Source organism: Anser cygnoides, chromosome 1 (genome assembly GCF_040182565.1).
Source record: "Anser cygnoides isolate HZ-2024a breed goose chromosome 1, Taihu_goose_T2T_genome, whole genome shotgun sequence".
Classification (NCBI taxonomy): Eukaryota; Metazoa; Chordata; class Aves; order Anseriformes; family Anatidae; genus Anser; species Anser cygnoides.
This window is the reverse complement of record NC_089873.1, coordinates 116,514,762-116,536,819: the sequence shown is the minus strand read 5'-3', so window position 1 is coordinate 116,536,819 and position 22,058 is coordinate 116,514,762. Positions and strand designations below refer to the sequence as shown.

Below are 22,058 nucleotides of genomic sequence, written 5' to 3'. Positions count from 1 at the left end.
ATCTCCTTCTATGACCAAGTGACGCGCTTGGTGGATGAGGGAAAGGCTGTGGACGTGGTCTACCTTGACCTCAGTAAGGCTTTTGACACCGTTCCCCACAACATTCTCCTCAAGAAACTGGCTGCTCGGGGCTTGGACTGGCGTACGCTTCGCTGGGTTAGAAACTGGCTGGATGGCCGGGCCCAGAGAGTTGTGGTGAATGGAGTCAAATCTGGTTGGAGGCCGGTCACTAGTGGAGTCCCCCAGGGCTCGGTACTGGGGCCGGTCCTCTTTAATATCTTTATCGATGATCTGGATGAGGGCGTCCAGTGCACCCTCAGTAAGTTTGCAGATGACACCAAGCTAAGTGCGTGTGTCGATCTGCTCGAGGGCAGGAAGGCTCTGCAGGAGGATCTGGATAGGCTGGAGCGATGGGCTGAGGTCAACTGCATGAAGTTCAACAAGGCCAAGTGCCGGGTCCTGCACCTGGGCTGCAACAACCCCAAGCAGAGCTACAGGCTGGGAGATGAGTGGCTGGAAAGCTGCCTGGCCGAGAAGGACCTGGGAGTATTGGTGGATAGTCGGCTGAATATGAGCCAGCAGTGTGCTCAGGTGGCCAAGAAGGCCAACGGCATCCTGGCCTGTATAAGAAGCAGTGTGGCCAGCAGGTCGAGGGAAGTGATTGTGCCCCTGTACTCGGCTCTGGTGAGGCCGCACCTCGAGTACTGTGTTCAGTTTTGGGCCCCTCGCTACAGGAAGGACATGGACGTGCTCGAGCGAGTCCAGAGAAGGGCGACCAAGCTGGTGAGGGGTCTGGAGAACAAGTCTTACGAGGAGCGGCTGAGGGAGCTGGGCTTGTTCAGCCTGGAGAAGAGGAGGCTCAGGGGCGACCTCATCGCTCTCTACAGTTACCTGAAAGGAGGCTGTAGAGAGGTGGGGGTTGGTCTATTCTCCCACGTGCCTAGTGACAGGACGAGGGGGAATGGGCTAAAGTTGCGACAGGGGAGTTTTAGGTTGGATGTTAGGAAGTACTTCTTTACCGAAAGGGTTATTAAGCATTGGAACGGGCTGCCCAGGGAGGTGGTGGAGTCACCATCCCTGGAGGTCTTTAAAAGACGTTTAGATGTAGAGCTTAGGGATATGGTTTAGTGGAGTACTTAGTGTTAGGTCGGAGGTTGGACTCGATGATCTTGAGGTCTCTTCCAACCTAGAGAAATCTGTGAATCTGTGAATCTGTGTTTCATTTTAGAAAACATGCAAACTGAACAGGGGCTGTTCCTGAAAAACTCCATGTTCCAACTGTTTGAATAGATCCTCCTCATCGCTCCTGGGAAGGATTCAGCCTTTTCTAATATACAAAATTATATATTTGTGGTGGTTCAACCCAGCAGGCAGCTAAGCACCATGCAGCCGTTTGCTCCAGCTGCCTCTCCCCCCCCACCTCCCCCAGTGGGACGGGGAAGGGAGTTGGGAAAAAATAAAAAAGTAAAAGATTGCAGGTTGAAATAAAAATGGTTTAATAGGACAGAAAAGGAAGAGAAATAATAATAATAATGATTATAGTAATAATATGTATGAAGTAAGTGATGTACAATCTTCAGCTGTAGAAGAAGCTGAAAAGTCCTTGAGTTAGTGTAAGCACTGCTCAACAACGATTAAAAAATCAGGATGTTATCTACATTATTCTCATCCTAAACCCCATACACAGCACCATACCAGCTACTATGAGAAAAATCAACTCTATTCTAGCTGAAACCAGGATAATATTTATATAATACATATTATAATATTAGATATATATATATATTATACATGTAATTTATATATAATTATATAGAGATAGATTGTTGATGGATTTGCATTGCAGATCAGTTCAGGGAGGGCTATTCTGGACAGTGAGATGGACAGGCATAGTCTGGCAGACAAAGAATGGAAAAACCTTTGAGGGGAGGATCTTTCAAGTGTTCTTTGGACCATGGTTCATGCTGTTGTCAAACAGTTTGCTAATTTATTTATGCTCCTTTCAATCTATAGTGTGGATTACAGCATGTGTGAATTCTGTTTCCTGCATATATGCAGGACATAACTTCTCATATGTACTTTTGACTGAAAATTTCCAATAGTTTGAATGAGAATAAACTTCTGGCTTTGATGTCCTTCAGAAACTTCTTTCACTATAACAGGTCCTGCATTTCTTTCTCTCACTCTCCCATGCAATATTTTTTTGGATCCCTCCAAGCTTGTTCCAACTCCTTCAGGAAGAAATATTCAGATCTCCTGAAGTCACTGGAGTTGGCATATGCAGGAATCACAAAAGGTCCGTGTGATGAGAATGGATGTCCAGTTGTGCAAATGATCCTGCAGAAATCCACTTAATAGTCATTTTTAGGTAAAAAAAATATGAAATGAGTCTTAATACTTGAATAGCAGTTCAAGAAGATCTGTATATTTACACTTGGGTCTTTCAAAAGCTAGCACTCCTCTCTTACAATGCAGCTTTGTTTAGTTTGGGTTTGGAAGAAAGCATGTTCTTGCATTTTTGCATTCAATTATATTTGAAATACTTTTATATATATTTGTTAGAATTGTTCTTAAAATGTTAATGACTGTTTTGTCAAGTTAGTTTGTGCTATTAGCAGTATATGTAAATCCATATAGTAAGTACATAGTAAGTAAGTAAAAAGCATGAGTGTGCATGCACACGGTAGAGCAGGTACGGAATATGCTACCTTAACTTCAAGTCAGTGTATAGTACATAGCAGGAGATGGTGGGGAAGGGTGTGTGTGGGGAGTGAAATGGAGGACATCAACACTGACGTAACAGAAGGGCAGAAAGCTACAAAATCAGCTGCTTATGTACAGTCATGGAATAGCGATGAAGAGGAAGCTAGTGTGAAACCAGTCAAACTACTTACAGGAATAATTTTCAGAGCAAGCGGTCCTTCTGTTGAAGTCCTTTCTCATCTAAATCTGGAACTTTTGGATCTTGTGATTTAGTTGGGTTCAACTTTTCACAGTATTACCTGAGGACAGAGATCACTTTAGATCACGTAGGGGCTAAACAAGGGCAATAGCTCAGAACCAGGTTCCAAAAGCATACAAAAAGTAATGTACCGGGTAAGTGCTTCTGGATGTACAACCTACAAGAGGGGCCTTTTATCACATGGCACTTTAACAATGAAGATAACAGCTTTTCTGTTAATATGCTCTCACAGCTGTTAACTTATCTTTACATCAGGAAAGTTTTCTCTTTAAAAAAACATAAGCAAATGCATCCCCTTGGGCAAGGAACTGAGCTTCTCCCCATCCTAGATTTTCAGGGTGGTTTCTATGATAAGGGCATGCTTCCTTACCCTCACAATGGAGGCTGAAAGAGGTGGTTTGATAGATGGATGAAAACTGACATAGAAGCACTCTTGGCTTCTATGCAACATTTTAATTCCTCTCTTATTTTGGAGGAGCAGGGGGGAGCCTGTCACTACCAGTGTTTTATTGCAGGAAGGGGGAGTGGGGGCTGAGGCTTGGAAAGGTGCACCACAACATTTCCTCAGCCACATTCTGTAGTGGTAAGATTTTGAAAACCTTTGAATAATGGGTTAATTCTGGTAACTAATGAGCCTACAAGTGTATGGAAATGTTGTGCAACAGCAGAGGCATTATGGAGACTAGTTTGGTTTTTTTCAATGCATACAGTTAAAAAGGCCTAATAATATAATGGTATTCCCCCTTTTCAAGACAGGATCCACTAGCACTCAACAAGAGAGCAGCATATTTAGCTCAGATTGGTAAATGCTATCAACAGTTTGGTGAATGATGTGTCCTACTGATAGACTCAATACATAAAAGAGAGAAGCAGAAAAATGCAGTGCTTCAGTAGCTGTGTGCAATTGCTCAGCTGTCACCCACAAGGGATGGCGGTGCTTAGGAGAAACAAGTGAAGGCTGATAAAACTTAAATATGACTAGACTGTGGCTAGATTCTGTGCAAAGACAAAACAGTTTTGATTCTTGCAATCCCAGTGCATGAAATCTGCATTCACATAGTTGCTTTAGAGGGTTATATAGTTTGGTGGCTATTACTTTGCATCAGCCAATGGACCTGTGTTCTGTGTACTCATTGCGAAGGGTACTTCATAGTGTGAGCACAGCTCCTTCAACAGTGTTGTTACAGGAAAATCCATTAGGGAGCACTTTCTAATGATAAACAAGAGAATGACTTTTATCTTACTATTTTACTGCTGCAGGAGAGCAACACTGTTTTCACAAGGCTGCTACAGGAGACAGGGTATCTGCAGGATACTCTGTTTTAGTGAATCAACTCAGCAGATCCTTCCAACATAATTCCCCTGGAACAGAGGGCAAGAAATTAAGGATGTTCCTTTGCTAATGGAGAGCAGCATGGAAGCTCTCCTTTAAAGTAATCTCCCAGAGGTAGAGAAGACCTTGCTAGGTCACAAAAACATAATTTAAATTTTCCTGCATTAGCACTAATGAGTCTGGCCCATGATCCTCTTCTTAAATAGACACTTAATTCAAGCACTCATCAATAAAGTATTCCCAAGTCATTGTACTTCATTGCATGGAGAAGCAATTTTCACTCTTTTGCTTGTTGTGAGTAAAGGAGGAAGCTTCTCTTCCATATACACATGCACACACAACCTTCTCTCTATGTAGTTAATATGTAACATGTTATATATAATAGCACAATTTACTGAACAAAAACAAATACAAGCTCAGAAATATGGTCAAACAGAATCTATGCATAGAGTAAGAAAAATACTTCAATACACTTTAAAGTATTTAAAACACATTTTAAATACATCTACCATATGGGAACTTTTCTCTCAGATTTAAAGTTGTATACTTCCCTCTCTCTTTTTTTTTTTTTTAAAGCGCTGTTTGTCAATGATAATGCTTTATTTTCCAAAAAATCTCAAAACGTGATTGTTAATCAAGCAGAATAGTCTCTTCTGTTAGGAGTATATGTTAGCGTTTTACTTCAGAAATATATACAAGGCAAACCTTGTATTTCAGAAGTGATTTTCCTGACTTTGTCTGTGTTTTATTCTATTCCTAAGCTTTTAATAAGTGATTTTTGGTGATTTTTGCCTTCTGCAAACTAGCAGGAAGATAATTTATCTGCTGTGTTAGGACATCAGAAACTCCTTTTACCAGCCCCAACTGATAAATATTGTAGCTTTAAAAACATTATTGCAAACGTTGAAGTTATCCTTAGACTATCTACTTTTTTTAAGTACTGATTTTACGTTACTCACTGATTTTCAAAACAAGGTCCTTGTCAGGACTGCAAGATGCTGCAGGTTGAATATACATTATATGTTATGAAGCAGAAATAAATGTTGGTTTCCTCTATATCTTAAAACCCTAAGCAGAGGTAAAATGTACTATCTGTAAATATTTTACCCAATTTCTGAAATGCTCTGCAGGCTGCTGCTTAAATTTTAGAGTTGGTAAATGCAGCTTTGCAAATTATTATTTTGTGAGGAATACTTTATTTTAACGTGACCTAATGATCTTGCTCCTATTTTTTTTTTTCATCAGGGAGATGAAGGGTGAGGATGCATTGAATAATCCTTGAGCAATATGTTGTCTGACTCCTGATATATTTTGTCTGTGAAAGATCAGTTCAAATCTATTACATGCTCAGCAGAAAATACAGAAGCAATTTACTACTTTGTCCTGAATTTTAGTGTATCTTTTGGTAACGATACATATGAGAAGGGTTTGAGCAGAAATGTGCTGGCCAACACAGTCAGTGTAGAGGGTCTGTTTGGCATTTAGCAGATAGCAGCACTCATCAAGGGGAAAGGTTTTATCAAAACCTCCTGACAGTCTCATACTTAAAATTTCTCATTCCCACTTACATTGTAAAATGTGTGTCAAAAATACTGAGAGAAATTTGGTCATTTTCTGTTGATGCACAAGGAAACCAAATCTCAATCATTGTGTAAGGCACACCAAGACAAATAGAAGAGGCAGGCAGACATTTTGTCTCACTGTGTAACACTAGGTCCCAAGAGAAAAAGAAAAAGGTAATGGAAAACCTGTAAGAAGATGTTACACTCTGCATTAGTGTACCTGAGGCCTGATGTCACCTCTCTGTGACAGACGAGCATGGCTGTAACTTCTCCTCATTAAATTGTAACATGTCTAAGCCAAAAACAGCAGATTTATCATCTTATTTATCTCCCTCTTGCACCGTGATGCTTATGTACACTTGTATAAGCCATTGAATAACGTTTTTGTCCTTCGGGGAGTTTGGTATCACTTCCTTAATAATAATCGTTCTTACTCCTAATGGAAGAGCAGCCACAATGTAATGGTCAGAAGTACCTGTCCCTGTATCCCAGAAGAAGGAGACTGGCGGAGGAGTAAAAGTGCTGCTAAGAAAGTCAATGGGCTGGCATACCTTGCAAATGTTTTGAAGAGCTTTTCTCCTTTTCTACTTCATTTTCCGTGAAAATACAGCTTTAGTTTTGCTAAAGGGTGAAAGGACAAAAGAAACACAAATAGATAAATCCAGCAGCTCCATTTTCTTCTGAAGCTAACTGATATAGAGCAGTATAAATGTTCTGCTGTGGGTGTCCTTTGATCGTTCCTGTTAAAGATGTTCAAATGTAGTTCAGACTATGTATAAGTAATCTCTCAGGCAAGAACAGGCAAATGCACTCCTATATCTAAGGTACATAACCTCTAAGAGTCTTCTCTTTTGATAAGTGAGTATTTGAGTATTGACTGCAAAGTTGGTTTTATAGTCTTCTTAGGAGTGGCTGACAGAAACCCATTTTAGACCAATGCTCTGGTTGTTAGAGTGCTCCCCTGAGACTGGGAGAAGGTTCAAATTTCTTCAGCTGGGTAGGTATTTGATTTCCAATCTGCCTGATTTGGGGCAAATGTTTCAACCCAAGCTGGCAGAAAGTAAGACCCCCCTATTACTTCCTGTTTTGTTTACTGAATCCAAACCATTATTTCCTTTGTTTTTATTTACAGTACCTGAGAACAAAATATTTCCTTAAAAGTGAAATTCTTCCCTATAATTCAAAAAAGTGCTTTTGTTTGTGTTTTTTCTTGTTTTTTTTTTTTGTTTGTTTCTTTTGTGTGTTGGTGTCTTTTTTGTTTGTTTGTTTTTTCCATCCACAGAATAATAAAGCAGAAATAAATTCAAGCAAAATATGCTTAGCAGGAATTAAATTCCAGCTTGAGATTTTATGTCTTGTACTGGCCCTCTGTTTAGAAATCATCTTTTACTGAAGTTCTGACCTACAAATACTGTATGTACCTTTCACTGCACAACTCCACACAGTCTTAGTGAAAACTGTGCCTTGAAACATTTTGAAAAAAAATCTAAGAAGAGTTATAGAAGCTTACACTCCCTTTCATTATGTCTCAGAGACAAAGCTGGAGCTTCTTCCAGGTTTATTGTATGATCCTAAACAAGGTCCTCACACCAAATCCTGAAAGCTGATTAGATCTTTCTGGACTATCCAGGCAATAACACTGGTGAAAAATCTGGCGAGTCATGAGCTGGAAGTGGAATTTTTTGGAGAGGGGCTGATTACTCTCGCAGGAACCTGCCAGCAGTTTCTGGTGTCTGTAGAAGCCAGGGATTTCAGTGCTTGTCATCTCTGCTTAATGCATCTGGCCAAGAAAAAGAAAACCAATTTCAGAAAGGCATTTGCAAAAGATGTACTTTTTTTATGACTATCAAAGATATTGTTATTACATATTCAGCGTCTCACATGCTAAGTATCTGTTCAGTTATGCTATTTTCAGGCATGGGACCATACCTGCAATAGCTCCTCTTTTCTGTTTTGTTTCAGTTCCACCTTTTATTCAGCCTTTTGAGTTCCCAAGGTTCTCCATTGGACAGCGGGTCTTCATTCCCTGTGTGGTGGTCTCTGGAGATCTGCCCATCACCATCACCTGGCAGAAGGACGGCAGACCCATCCCAGCCAGCCTTGGGGTGACTATTGACAACATCGACTTCACCAGCTCCTTAAGGATCTCTAATCTTTCGCTGATGCACAATGGGAATTACACCTGTATAGCCAGAAATGATGCAGCAGCTGTGGAGCACCAAAGCCAATTAATTGTGAGAGGTAAGTAGATGTAAATAGCTTGAAGGGCACCAATTAAGTGGATTTCATCAGTATTTCGTAGTGACATCTGTTTGATAGGAATTATAAAACAGAGGAAAATACGGTAATCCTCTCCTCATAATAGAGAGCACACAGAGCAGTGAAGCATAGAAACTCATAAGGCTTTTCTATCTAGAAGTAGTGAGTCCTGAAACTAATCAACAACTCTGAAGTGTACAGGGTAGATAGGGGGCCCACAGTAATGACATTCTGAAAAATTTTGACGCGCAAACCAACTCATTGGGTTCAAGAGTTTGTAATGGTATCAAATTCCTCTCTGTTATTTTTCTGGTCTGATTAACCCCGTTTTTGATTTACAACAGCCTCTCCTATAACATTACATCAGTAAAAAAGCAAAACATTGATGTTGACTTCATGGGAAAAAGACTCTCCTTTGTTGGTGTGTTGCTGTTCTTTTTCTTATTTGTTTGTTACTCAGTTAGCATGGTCCCTTTGATCATGCTGACTTCATATCATTTTGCCTTGAAATAAATGTTAATATAGAATTTCAGTAAAGAAATATTTTACGTGGAAAAGACATTTTAGAAAGATACCTCACCTCCAATATCTTACACCTTTAAAGTCACACCTTAGCCAAGCTCCCTAGAGACTACACCTTGTGATACACTTTCAGACTTACTGTGCAAAGCTTCAGAATAAACAAATTGCTTCTTTTTCTTTTTGAAAGTTTTTCAAAGCACTTTGTTAAAAAAATAAATAAATAAAATAAGGCTATTATACTCTTCACCATTTCTTTCTTGCTACCAAACTATTGATAGCAAGAGGGCGCATAAAGTAATACTGCAAATAACCCTGGTTATTTGTGTTGAAGAACACTACATCTTATGAGTTTTACCAAGATAATTCTTACAAGCACTTAGGACTTTTTTTTTTTTTTTGCCATCTTTTCCAGGCCTTTTTTCCCCCTCAGAAATTCATTTGAAGCTTAAAATGTTAAGCAGCTTTTTTTTTTTTTTTTAAGTCAATACTTCCCGTTGTCTGAGTCCCTAATGGACTTAGTTTATACTTACAGAATTTATATGCTTACTTTTTCTTATGTTATGTTCCCAAAACTCAGCTGCAAATGGGTACATTGCTTTTTCACAAGTTTTGGTATGAATAATACTTGAACAGTTTGTTGTTGTTGTTGTTTTTAGTTTAACTGCTTTTAACCTTTTAAAAGTATTATTCAGTACAGTTGTCTGTTGGTCTTTCCATCTGTCTAGTAATTCTTAAATGAAGTAGTTTAATTAACTACATGCATTTGATTATTCTTTTCCTGTGCTGTTCTGTTGGTTTTTAACCCTAGTTATCATTCAAACAGCACAAGAATTTCCTCTCCTCTTTTTCTGGAGAAAGGAAAGTTCACAACCTCCTATCATAACAGACAGTGCACTGGCTATGTCTGCTCTACATAGAAATGCCCATTTAATAACAGCTGAGATAGTATGTGATATGCAGTAACCATACTCACTGCTTGAAATTGTGCGAAAGAATCATTCTAGCAACTCGGTATGGGTTTCTAATCTAAGATTATTCTACCATAGGTAGGATAGGTTGTAGCACTGAAAACTAGCTCTCTGGAAACACTGTCTGTCCTATTTTCCTTACCAAGAACCACAAGGCTATAACAGCTCAAGAGATCCCATGTTAGGATTTCTGCTCTGCACCCCACTGATTGGGGCAAGTCCTGCCTTCCCATAACAGCAGCCCTGCTCTCCCTGCCTTGCCTGAAGTGCCTCCTGTTGTCTTCTTCTAGCGAGCCCTTGCTTGGCCTGACCTCTGCTCCCCAGACACAACTGCCTCTCACTGTCTTGCTCTCCCCCTGCATTTATCTGGTATTAACTTAGCTTTCCTTCCCTGTCCAAGTAGTGAGAAGTTTTGCTTTCAAACTCCTTTCACATCATTGACACTGATACCTCTGTCCTCCCCACGTGTCACTATAATTGCACGTCTTTTTGTAAGATGACATGGGTTCAGTGCTTGTACCTAAAAGACATCCTATGTGATAGAAGGTAGCTTTTCACTCTGTTTTGCCCAGAGGCTTGGAGGAGCTTTCTGGAGTCCTGGTACTGCCATTTTTAAGAGGTTATGAGGGCTATTTAATTTTTCCCCTCTTACATATCTTTCTGCCCCAGCTAGTGCTCTGTGGCAGCCTCCCTTAAGACCTTCTCTTCTCTCTCTCTCTCAATTTAAATGGTAATGGCTTAATCACTTTTGCTTATGCATCTGAGATAATAATTCTCACTCAGAGGAGAAGGGGGAAATATAATACGATATCTGACCTGAATTTTCTGCCAAAAGTCTGGACTGACCTCTTTCCCTCATATTGAACTGCTTCTGCTGTCTCATTCCACATAGGTCAGAAGACAGCAATTAGAGGGTTATTTGTGGTCACTACTAGTCTCCGTCCAACCTGACCTATAAACATTTTAATAACTACTTGATTTTCTGCTGTTTCTTCTCCAAGCTTTCCAATCCATCCTCGTCTGTTCGTGAGTGCTGTATAACTGAAATATAATATTTTTCTAAATCCACTGTGCAGTTTTTCTCTAAATAAAGGGAGAAGAAATGGTGCTTACATTCTTCTTGTTTCTAATCCATGCTGTGTGATGATTTTTCAGCAGTATGATTTACACTTCATTGTGTTTTTGTCTTTTTCTTTTTTTTTTTTTTTGGTCAGGGGATGTGTTCAGGGAGTATCTTATTTATGTGGTTTTTGATATGCAAGTAGACAATGAATGAGAGAAGAAAGTAGAGAGAAATATGACTGTTCACCACAAAGTTCCAGTCATTGTTTTCTTTTTAGAAATAGATTTAAAAATGATGAATACTAAATATATTTCAAATATATGTGGGAGCCCATATCATTTTACGGTACGTGGAGAGACTTGGAAGTATCCAAATCCAATCCATTTCTAAGATGAATGGAGAAGCCCAGGCCAACTGCTTGTTGTTACATTTTAACCACTAGTGAATACCCAAACTTTTGCAGAATGCATACAACCACATAAATTCTTCGGGTTTGTAACCTGAGATTTTTTTCCCCTGATATTTTATCTGTTAGATCATATGTATGCCCTGTTGTTTAGCATTCATATTTTTCTGTTATTTTTTAAGTCAGCTAAATAGATTTTTTATTTTTCTAAATAGATTCTTCCTACAAATATTTTTCATATGTAAGATGAACTACTGTTTTGCTAGAAGTATAAAATGGCAAAAGATAAACAAGAACCGGTCTCTTAAAATATGTGGACACTGTACGGTGTACCTTCACTGCCATTCCTGTTATTCTGTGCTGAGTAAAAGCAAGCAAACAATGATGAGAAGTCCTAAAAATACCTGGCAATCAAGGCTGGATTTTCCCTGCCTTAAATATCAGAGGAGGATGACCAGCTTCTACAGAGCTTCCTTGTAGAGTATCACCTAGTAGATGGAAGACGCCTGCAGAGAGAAATAAAGTGAGGGTAGAAAGTTGTTGAGCAGCTGTACAACCCTGGGTAAGAAGCTTTCAGGGCAATCTTGGATCTCTGTCACAGGTTTCTTAGTGAGGAGCTGGAAATGAAACTTAGCCACATTCTCTGGGCATAAATCTGCCAGTACTTCTCCCCTCCACAACTTATCGTCTGATTTCAGACAAATCTGAAGAGGAGAAAATACCTCCAGTGGATCTGAAAGCCTAAAAACTTAATGAAATTATTAGAAACACCTTTACTAAGTGTGGTGCAGTGTAATACTAGATGCCAGATATTAGTGAGCTCCAGAGAATGGCAAGCTCGGGTGAGCTCCGCTGCAAACACAAGAAATGCTCCAACTACAGTCTATACTCAACCATGAGATAAAAATCCACCTAAAATAAGGCTTTATAAAAATCTCAAATAATTTTCTTCAGACAGGATCTTCTGTGAAGCTATTTTATTCGCGATTGCAATGGCGGGCGTCCAGTCAATCAGGAGCGCATTTTAGTAAACAAATCATAACCTTTTATTCCCTATTACCCGACCCCTGATCACCTTCCCTGTTTCCTCACTGGCTGAGTACTACAGGTTCACAAGCTACTCGATGCTGCTCTATACCCTATATGTACAATTTCTCTTTTTTTTCAACCTTTAATTTCTCCTTTCTTAAGTTTTGAGAACTTGTGACCTTTGTTTTACTGATCTCACACCACTCATCCTGTTTTTCTCAAGCTTCTACCTTATTTTGGAACAGTGAGACCTTCTACTGTCCACTTATCTACTTAGCATTTCTCCTTATTATGACTACACGACTACCTTGGAATACAGAAAAGTAATTCTCTACTGCAAAAACACAACTTTGTTTCTCACAATTAGTTCTTATATTTAGGGAATGTCTTGTAAAAGCTCATGAATTAGCCTTTGGGAGAAGTCTACTCTCTTTACTGCATCCAGAGAGTGCAGATAGGCAGCCCAGGTGAGTGAAAACAGAGCTTTCATTCTCATCATCTTGCATTGCACAGGATCCCAACCTGCAATTCTTCTGGAAATTCATTTTTAAAAGTTTGCAAGTTAGAAGGGTTTCTCAAAAACTCATAAATCCTTAATTTGATTATTTTATTTATTTCTGCACTCCTGGTTTGCTAGGCATGCTATTAACAAAAAGGAAAGAATAGGATTCTGTCATAAAAGGCACTCATGGAAATTAGGAAAATATCTTCCCTGTTAAATACTTACACATCATGCAGAATTAATTAAGGCTTTACTCATTATGCCTGTCTTCTAAAGAGTGATTAAAAATATGTATACAGTTTATCATGTTATTCATTTCTAAAGGGTTTCCTAAAATGAGAATGAAATAATAATAGAAAGAGGTGAAAAATATTTTAATTGATAGCCAAGTAGAAGAAGTTCATAAATGTATTATGATGTATCAGATGCTGCAAGAACAGAGAATTCAATGATAGCAGTGGGTGCATAAATCACGATTTTAAAATTCTTGTTAGTGAACACATCATAAGTTAAAATTGAGATAAGGTCTTTAAATACCTAATAACCCCCCTTAATGCATTTAGTACATTAAGTGTAAATGTGTTTTCATTTTGTGCTTGCCAGGAATATCAAATTTTGTTATATAGTTAAGTACCCAATGAGCAGTCCCTGAGCCTTGAATCTTCTATATAGGAAGTGAGTATCAGCCTGCTTTCTGGTGCTTGGAGGTGGTATGATGCAGCAAATGCAGTCTGATGGAAAAACAAAGGGGAAAGATTCATGGCTGCAGCTAGTGTCAAAACTCATTTACTTTCTTTGCTGGTGTTTACACTGTAGCTCTGAAAATTATTGTTGAATGGTTCACTTCCTATCTAATGTTCTCATGAGACAAACCTGATCAACACAAAACCACTAGGCACTGTCTCATTTTGCAAAAGTACATCTTTTTCCTCAAACTGCATAGCAAATGGTTTTACTAAACCAGCTAAATCGACCCCTTAGGTCCAATGACCAAATTTAATAACTGTTCATCTTTGCTAAAGTACAGTGTTTAATGATCTCATTCATTAATACATCAATGGTTGCTTTGGCTGATTAAATTTCTTCCATCATTTTGACAGTATGATCTAAATGTAAAGTACAAATATTCCATGTAAAAATGAAACATTGTGTTCTAGGCAAATGTCATAGATTATTTCTTAACTTACTCCAGTAGCCCACTGCAGAAGCTCATGTTAAGGGCCTTCAGGATTGCACTTGAGTGTAACGTACTCATCTCTGTACTTGGGAGCCTGAAGTACCTCCAGAGATTGGAAGTCCAGGAAAATGTGTGTGAGTTTGCCACCTGGTCTCTGCCATGAAGCACAGTCAGAAAGAATTCTGGGATTTACATAAAGCAAAATTAAATTAGGGAATGTCGACAGGCACTCCTAAATTAATTTATATTACTAGATTGTAAAGTCCAAGTGAGCAGCAAGGACATTGGTAAGCAGTATCTTCTTAAGATACCAACTCATATTTTCTCATCTTATCAGGATTGTTTCACACAAGGAGACAATTTAAACATTTTCCTGCCTTTAAAATGACAATATAACATTCCTGTTATCTTCAACATCCTATTCTGATTTATCTCATTCTTTGTTTTCCCTGTGTAAGATCTTGAGTCTGTTAGTCATAATATTGATGGAAAATACCTTTTTTAGGTCCTTTGAGTTCAGCCATTAAATAGTTTGCATCTGTCAACTTACTGCTCTTACACTAAACAATTCAACAGCTCATTTCTCGTCACAGATCCGTGGGCTGCATTAAATGAGAGAAACTCACAGTTAAAGCAATTTTAAATGCCCTCTTTATGGACTCAGGGGACTGTGCTGCTGAAACAAAGGTGATAATAAAAGCAGAACTCTTCAGTCATATTTGTGAGCTATTTCAGAATATTTCATTTATAAATGGGCAGAGGAGGCTCACACATTTATGACTAGAGAGGAAGAAAACTAATCGCTTTCTTTTCTGCTTTAACTCTACTTAAACACATTAGACAAATGAACTTGGATAAGTTCTTACTAAGTCTTCTTTAAGGGTTAATGAATTCCTCAAAGATAATGAAATGCTGAATGTACCTTTATAATTTAAATCTAAGTATCAAAATCTATTTCAAGTAGTTAACTCCATCATCTTCCAAAATATGCTAGCACATAGCACTGAAGTTATTCGTTTGAAAAAAATTAAGAAAGAGACTACCAATAGGAAAGAAAAATACAAAGAAAAATACTCCTCTGTTTGTTTCTTAATCGCTTCTATATGAAGAAAAATCCCGTGGTTTTACCTAGACAGCAATACAGAAATAATCAAAAAGTCATTGAATACATAATTTTGTTTTGCTGTTGCATTATTTCTAATTTCTACTTGCAATCACAAAACTAAGTGTTAAGGGTTCATGTCCTCAAAATCAAAACAGCAGTTGGCACTTTTCTAAGTAGTCCTAAAGGAAGGCTGTTTGGATTGTCAAGGAAGTTTCACTGAATGCAAATGTTGGTGCTGTTATGAGATAAGGGTATGTTTTTTGCCAAGGTTGAAACCTACTCTGTACATAGGGCGCTATAAGGAAACAGTCTGATTTTTAATCGTGTGCCTGGTTCTGGAACTTATAAGGCAAAATTCAATTTCCACAGTTACCATTCTGATTATCAAATTCTGCATTGAAAGTAACTATTAGGGTTGATAATACCAAGAATATCAGAGCTAAATCTTATGTTTTTTAAGTGAATATAAATACACTGGGAATACACCAAAATATAATGAAATTAATATGATGAAAAGCCTAATTCAGAGCTTGTCATCATTCAAGGTGCAACACATCAAGAATGCCTACAGTCCATGAGTTTGTTAAAGACGTGGAAAGATGCATTGCCACAGAAATGACAGAAATGTTCAAAAAACATTTATCCTTGACATCTATCCATTCTTCTCTGTATATGGCAAAAGTGGTTAGACAAATACATTATTGAAAGAGATAACTTTCATGCAAATAGTATTTTAATGGCTGCTTGCCTTTATTCTATAGTACGCAATCTTGCTTAGCTTCTTCAGAGCTTTCTTCATGTGCCTACCCATTTAAGACAATAATGAAATTGTTCCCTGAAAAAAAAAATATTTCTTCCCAGTGTCATCCAGAGGAAATAAGGCAATACAAAGAAAATGTTTTTAAAATAAGAAGGGAATAAACCAAAGATGTTTAAAAAATGCAAGTGAGAATTTAAAAAATATTATACTCGTCACACTTTTCAGCAGTAGAGGAGTCCAGTAATTATCAGTCACCCCACAACATCAGTTGTAATCATTCACCTTTAAGACTGATACAACTAAATCAAATATTTAGGGATAGAGGAGATGGGTAAAAAGTAGTGTCTTTCAGTTTCAGAGGAGGCACAGCTTTTAAAGTCATCTTGTGAAGTAAAACCCTAATAGTTACATTAACAATATATAGATGATATATACAACAATATATAGATGAACAATATATAGATGATACCCATCTTTCTTTTGAATAATCTCAGATGAGTAAACTTGAATTTTAATTTCTGAATACCCTTAAGTCCTTGAATTGACCCATTATCCGCTGGCTAAAATTCCACTTCAGTTACTTTCTGCCTATGGGAATACTGCACGCTTCTATTCACTCCTAGGTGATGCAATGATGGGTAACTAGGTCTGCCAAATCAAGAAGGTAATGGATAAGAAGACCACGGAACTGTCCTTCATCAGGTCCCCTGGTATTGGATATGAGAATCACACAAGGAAGTGTGTGACTTCTCCTGTTGTGTGAATACTTTTGTGTGAATATTTTCACCTGTAACATTTCTGTAACATTCCATTTGAAGAGGTTGTGAAAGTAATATTTATCAGCAGATTTAAAAGATGATAGGGCAAAACAAAGGTCTTTAAATGTATAGTGAACAGGTATGGGCCTTCTGGTGTTCCTTAGACAGAAGCTGTGAATACTGAGGGACTGCAAAGGGAATGGGCTACAGAATATTCCTCACATCCCCTCCCCAAATAGCATGCCCTTTGCTAGAGTCAGCATACAGGCCTAGATGCATGTGCCATGTTTATCATAATGTTGGACTTCTATAAACATACAGATGGATTTCTGTGAACATAAGTAGTTTCTCCATACACCTTAAACTACAATATATTTATTTACATAATATCTTTTAATCAGTGGGTTTTTTTCCTCCTTTAATATTTATATTTTATTCTCTTTATGGATAAGCAGCTTGTAATTGATTTTTCATGAGCTGCAAATATAAATTTATTTACAGTTCTCCAGGTGAAACAAGCTGATGCCACTGTGCTGAGTAGTATAAAATCAAACATATTTGTACAACTAATTATACTTTTAGCCTGCTTTGGAAAATAAGTACTTGGAACTCCTTTGTGTTTGGTGATAAAATGAACAGAACAGTGAGAACTGAGCCACTGAAGTGAATGTTTTCTATGAGTTTCTAATGAGAACAGGGTAGGTGCTTGCCCAGGGCTGCTGCTGTTGGGGTTTCATGTTTGGTGCTTACCAATCATGAATTAACACAACATATGATTTCTGCTTGTCATGGTGGCAGCTGTTCGAAAAGCTGAAATGTTTGACATCAATAAATGAAGCAAAGGTTTCCATTACAGAAGGAGAAGATCTTTCCTAGTACAAATGTGGCTCTTGCATCTGTTACTGTTGATTCCTTCTGTTTCTTGTTGCCATGTTTTTTAAAGTAAGTGGACCTTCTTTGTGCATATTTAGGCAAAAAGCAGCTTTTACTATAGCTCTAGGATTCAATGAGTAAAAAGTCCAGTTAAAGGGATTGTTTCCTCTCTGGAAGAAAGTTTTCATCTTTTAAAAATCACTTGTAGCTCTGAAGGTGGAAAGAGAAAATTTGAGAGGAGCAGTGCATTATGGAGATACAGGGAAGAAGGCTCAAGCCATTTTGAGAAAGGTTCTCTGCACCTGGAGAATGTCTTTAGATACCTCCAAATTTTGGCACTCCTCTGCCATACCCAACATTGACAGATCAAGTTTCTCATTAGGGAAGACTTGGGACTGTCTGGTGTAATGGGATGTGCTATTTGCTTTAATTATGAGAGTGTTTATAATAAAATATTTTTTAAAAGTAATTTATTGGTGATTCTGCTGTGTTTCTGCCATACACTTTTTTCTGATGTATAAACAGTACTGTACTCATGGCCTTTACAAGCAGTTTCAGGGCCCCGAACAAATAGTCACTGCACTGATGATCCCTTTCTACACTGCCTTACACTTTCCCACATTATAGCCCTCTCCTTTGCTTCCTTTATTATCTCTGGCACCTCTGGGGAGGCAGATGATGGGGCCTGATGGGGATTTGGGAAGATGTGTCACGCTAAAGCAAGGAGGGATGTCTTGGCTTTCTGTCCTCCTGCACCCAGCTTTCAGACAAACAGCCCTGGCTGGACCTGGGAAGCTGTGAAACCATGACCATATGTGTGTCTCCATGTGCACATGCTGCAGTGGCCCTTACACTTAGTTCAAGGAATGAACTATTAGAATTTCTCCTTATTGCATTAGATCTCAGTGTGTTACTATACTCAGTTTGAGACAAAAATATCTCTGTCAGGCTCAGTCACCTGACTACATTTTCTATGCAGTCCTCTAAGAAACCATAAAAGGAAGAATTTATGGAATAATAACACAAATAATTGACTTTTTTGGGGGTATTTACATGTTCATCTCTGAACCAAAGAACAGCAGGTCAATGAAAATCTCTGACTTTAACTGACTTTTTGATAAAACCATTAAACACCCTTGTTTTTTAATAACTTTGGTGGTTCTTTGAACATTCTTCACTTTTCAGCTCTTCATTCAAACTTTCGACAAATCTTCAGGTTTTATTGACAAATGACATTTTGTATCTATCCTCTGTGGTAAACTGTAGGTAGGTCTAGCATTGTCACCAGTTGTTTTCTTGCTGAGTGACTGTATTTAGAAAATGTACAGCTTTTCCTTGAGATGAGCAGCTTGTGTTTTTATATATGTATAGATATATATGTACTTGACTATGGCTGGAAGACTCACACTGGTTTTACGCTCCCCTAGAATAAGTCTAATAATATGTATACTTTGACATACGTCTATTTCTAGTAAAACTTTCTCTTCAACATCATGCAAACAAAACGTGTTGAACCTTCCTATGGCTGGTCTTGGAAAGACAAGTCCTATCAGAATTTATAGTCCAAACACCCTCATTTGAATATGAAATGATCTGATTGATTTTATATATTTAAGATTATTTAGGATATATATTTTATTTCTTCTTTTTCTAAAACCTACCAGTTAATTGTTATAAAAAAAAAAAAAAAAGGAAGAAAACTTCAGTTGTTTGACATCTGTCAGACCTCTCCCTTTGTAAACAACCATTTCTTTTCTGACCATGACAGTTAGGTTTATCTCTTAGTCCATTTTGTAATCTCTTCTACAGAGATTTTTATTAACTTATTTTTGTACCCTAACAAGATCACTACTTTTGTATTCCTTGGCCAGAAATGCATAGTTTTGCACAGTAAGTAAACAATTGCATAAAACTTACTTTACTATGTCACCAGATCATCAAAAAGCTGTTTTTAAATTTTGCATAAATTCTCACTGCATCTTTTGCTTCCTCCTACAGTGCCCCCTAGGTTTGTGGTTCAACCAAGCGACCAAGATGGGATATATGGAAAAGCTGTAATTCTCAACTGCTCTGCAGAGGGTTATCCTGTTCCTACCATTGTCTGGAAGTACTCAAAAGGTAGGATTCCTCCTGTGATCACTGGGGACAAATTAATTCTGATTTAGCAACAGCTTACTTATCACTAAGCTAGTGGTTTAAAGTTCATGTAGTCAAAAGCTAGCAGGGTGCAATAAGGGAAGTATCAGTTATGTTTATACTGTTCTATCATTTCCCCAAGCACATCATACTGGCAACTGTCACAGATGCAAGACTGACCTAAATGGACTTTTTGGTCTGCCTTAGAGACTTCCTTGAGCTGTGGATGTGCATGTGTTAGCTATGGCCTCAATGGGAGAGCAATGGAGTGGACAGCTGAAAGAAAAGAGATACTGTTTTAATTGAAACAACCTTAGAACAAGGTTCACTGGAAGCATTTGGCTGACTTTTTTTTTTTCCCTTCAAAATCCATGATAACATGGCCAATCATATCTTTTTAGCAAAGAAGAAAGGTCAGGTAGCATTAGCATAAGCAGTAATTCAGTATGCGCTTTACATAATGATTTAACATTTTCTTCTCATGTAACAGAGCATTAGAACTGGCCCCACTTGACCCTAAGTAACCATAGGAAATTGACTGCCTTTTAATTAAAATTTGCTGCCTGTTAGATTTCTTCCTTTTGCCCGTTGCCTTCTAGTTGGTTTTAACAAGAAAACAAACTCTCCAAACTCCATATCCAGTGTACATGAGTTAATTCTCTAATGTATATGTACATCAGATGATATACTTACAAGCATAAAATTAGGTGTCGTTGAGAAGAAATACTTATTTCATGCTCCATGTAAATTTTTGTTTCCGTATGATGTAAGTCTAAATTATATTTGAAGAAATATTTTGAGGAAGAGAAATGTTCACATTAAAACCTATTCTTACTTTTATTCATACTTTCCGTGTCATGGAAAGAAGGATGCAGCTCTCCAAATCCCATTGATTGTGGGTTTTTAATTAAGAATATAGGTCACAAAGAAGCAATTCTGTTTTATTTTGTTTGTATGTTGAAAAAGGAAGCCACGTCAAGCTAGTGGAGTTGTAATTAACTATGAAGAGATAAGCAGCCCATTTTAATAAAAGAGAACAGGACAGTGGTTTGATTTTAGTGATACTCTACCACCAAGGAACTATTTTTAATGTTTTTGATTAACAGCTCTGAAGTATTTAAGTCAGAGAAAGTTTTAGAAGATACTTGATGTAGTCATAGCCATCAAATTGCAGTTTAAGTTTTTGGCCAAAATAACTCTGGCTGTAAAGGTCAGTATTTTTGCAGAAGCCTTTATTTTCCTAAAGCATGATAGCAATTTCAATACCAGGTTCAATTCAAGTGCTGTACAAATCTGTAGGCTATGTGGTACTTTTTGTCTTAAAGAGACCCTTTATATAATTACTTTATGAGCTGGGTTTATATGAAATTCTGAAGTAATTGCCAAAGTGAGGCCAGCAGGAGTAAAACAATCAGTTCATAGTTCATTTGTACGTACCACAATAAAGCACAAAGGACATCTGGACACCTGCAGGCAAGTTAGTGTCATTGGCCTATTGTGTTGGTGAAGAATGGAAAAAGAGAGTTCATTTTTTTGTACGTTGGGATAGATAGATAACAAACTTGCAGTTTCTAAAGAATAAGAACGGAGATCAATACAGACACACCATAATCATCAAGAATGTTTTAAGTCCATCAGACTTAAAAAGGTGATGGGTACAAACTGAAACACCAGAGGCCCTGTCTGAATGTCAGAAAATACTTTTTTTTACTGTGCAGTTGACAGAGCACTGGCAGAGTTTGCCCAGGGATGTTGTGGAATCTCTTCCTTGGAGATCTTCAAAAGCCACCTGGGCATGGTCCTGGGTAACCTGCTCTGGGTCACCCTGCTTAAGCAGGGGGTTGGAGCAGGTGACCTCCAGAGCTTCCTACCAACCTCAGCCATTCTGCAATTCTGTTATTCATGATTCATGAGCTCTTCCAGGTACATGCATGCAGTTGCTGTCATTACTCAGGACATATTTCAGCTGTAATAGCAGAAGAGGTATGTGTGAAGAATTAGAAGCCTGTGCAAATTCTTATGCAAAATGTTGCCCAGGTGTGTTTATCCTCAGGACTAACAGCCCTTTCCCTTCTATGAGCACCAAATTTTTCTCAGAACTTTTAATGTGAAGAAACATAAAAAGTGAGTGGATACATCTATCTGCTTGAGCAATACATTGCAGACAGGTAGAATTAGTGAAGCATAAATGTGCCTTCCAGCTAAGTGACAGGAAAAAATGGCTTATTAAAAAAAAAAAAAAAAAAAAAAAAACACAAGGAAGGATAAGTATATGACTAAAACAGTTGAAAAAATCAACAATGGCAACTGATTTTTGTGAAAGTATTATCCATTTTACATTTCTAAGTTCACAGTATCAGCCTTGGGAACCTTCAGTGTAACTGTTAAGTCCCCAAAGCAAACTCGTCTAGGAATAGAAGAATTTTAACTACGCATGTCCAGTCTTTTTTAATATTCTTGATGTTGTATTCATGGGTTTTTATAGCTTGCTATTTTGTATTAAATCATTCCCCAAAATATTTCCTCATTGTATTTCCTCCTGGTCTGACTCAGCCTATTGTACATAGTACTTAATCCTGACAGATATCAACTTAGTTTGCAGAAGGTTGCATAAAAGAATTACATTGAAGAAGGCTACCTTAT

At 37.9% G+C, this 22,058-nt stretch overlaps 1 protein-coding gene across 3 annotated transcripts in view; it reads left to right on the top strand.

Moving 5' to 3' along the window:
* Positions 1-22,058, top strand: part of DSCAM (DS cell adhesion molecule) — a 475,409-nt gene that overhangs the window by 305,831 nt on the left and 147,520 nt on the right. For all 3 annotated transcript variants that reach the window (XR_007165989.2, XR_007165990.2, XM_048071347.2), the window contains exons 9-10: positions 7,820-8,098; positions 19,278-19,397. Coding sequence is in view for 1 of the 3 variants with exons in the window: in XM_048071347.2 (XP_047927304.1) it covers positions 7,820-8,098; positions 19,278-19,397 (399 nt within the window). In the remaining 2 variants the exon portion in view is untranslated. The remainder of the gene's footprint in view (positions 1-7,819; positions 8,099-19,277; positions 19,398-22,058) is intronic.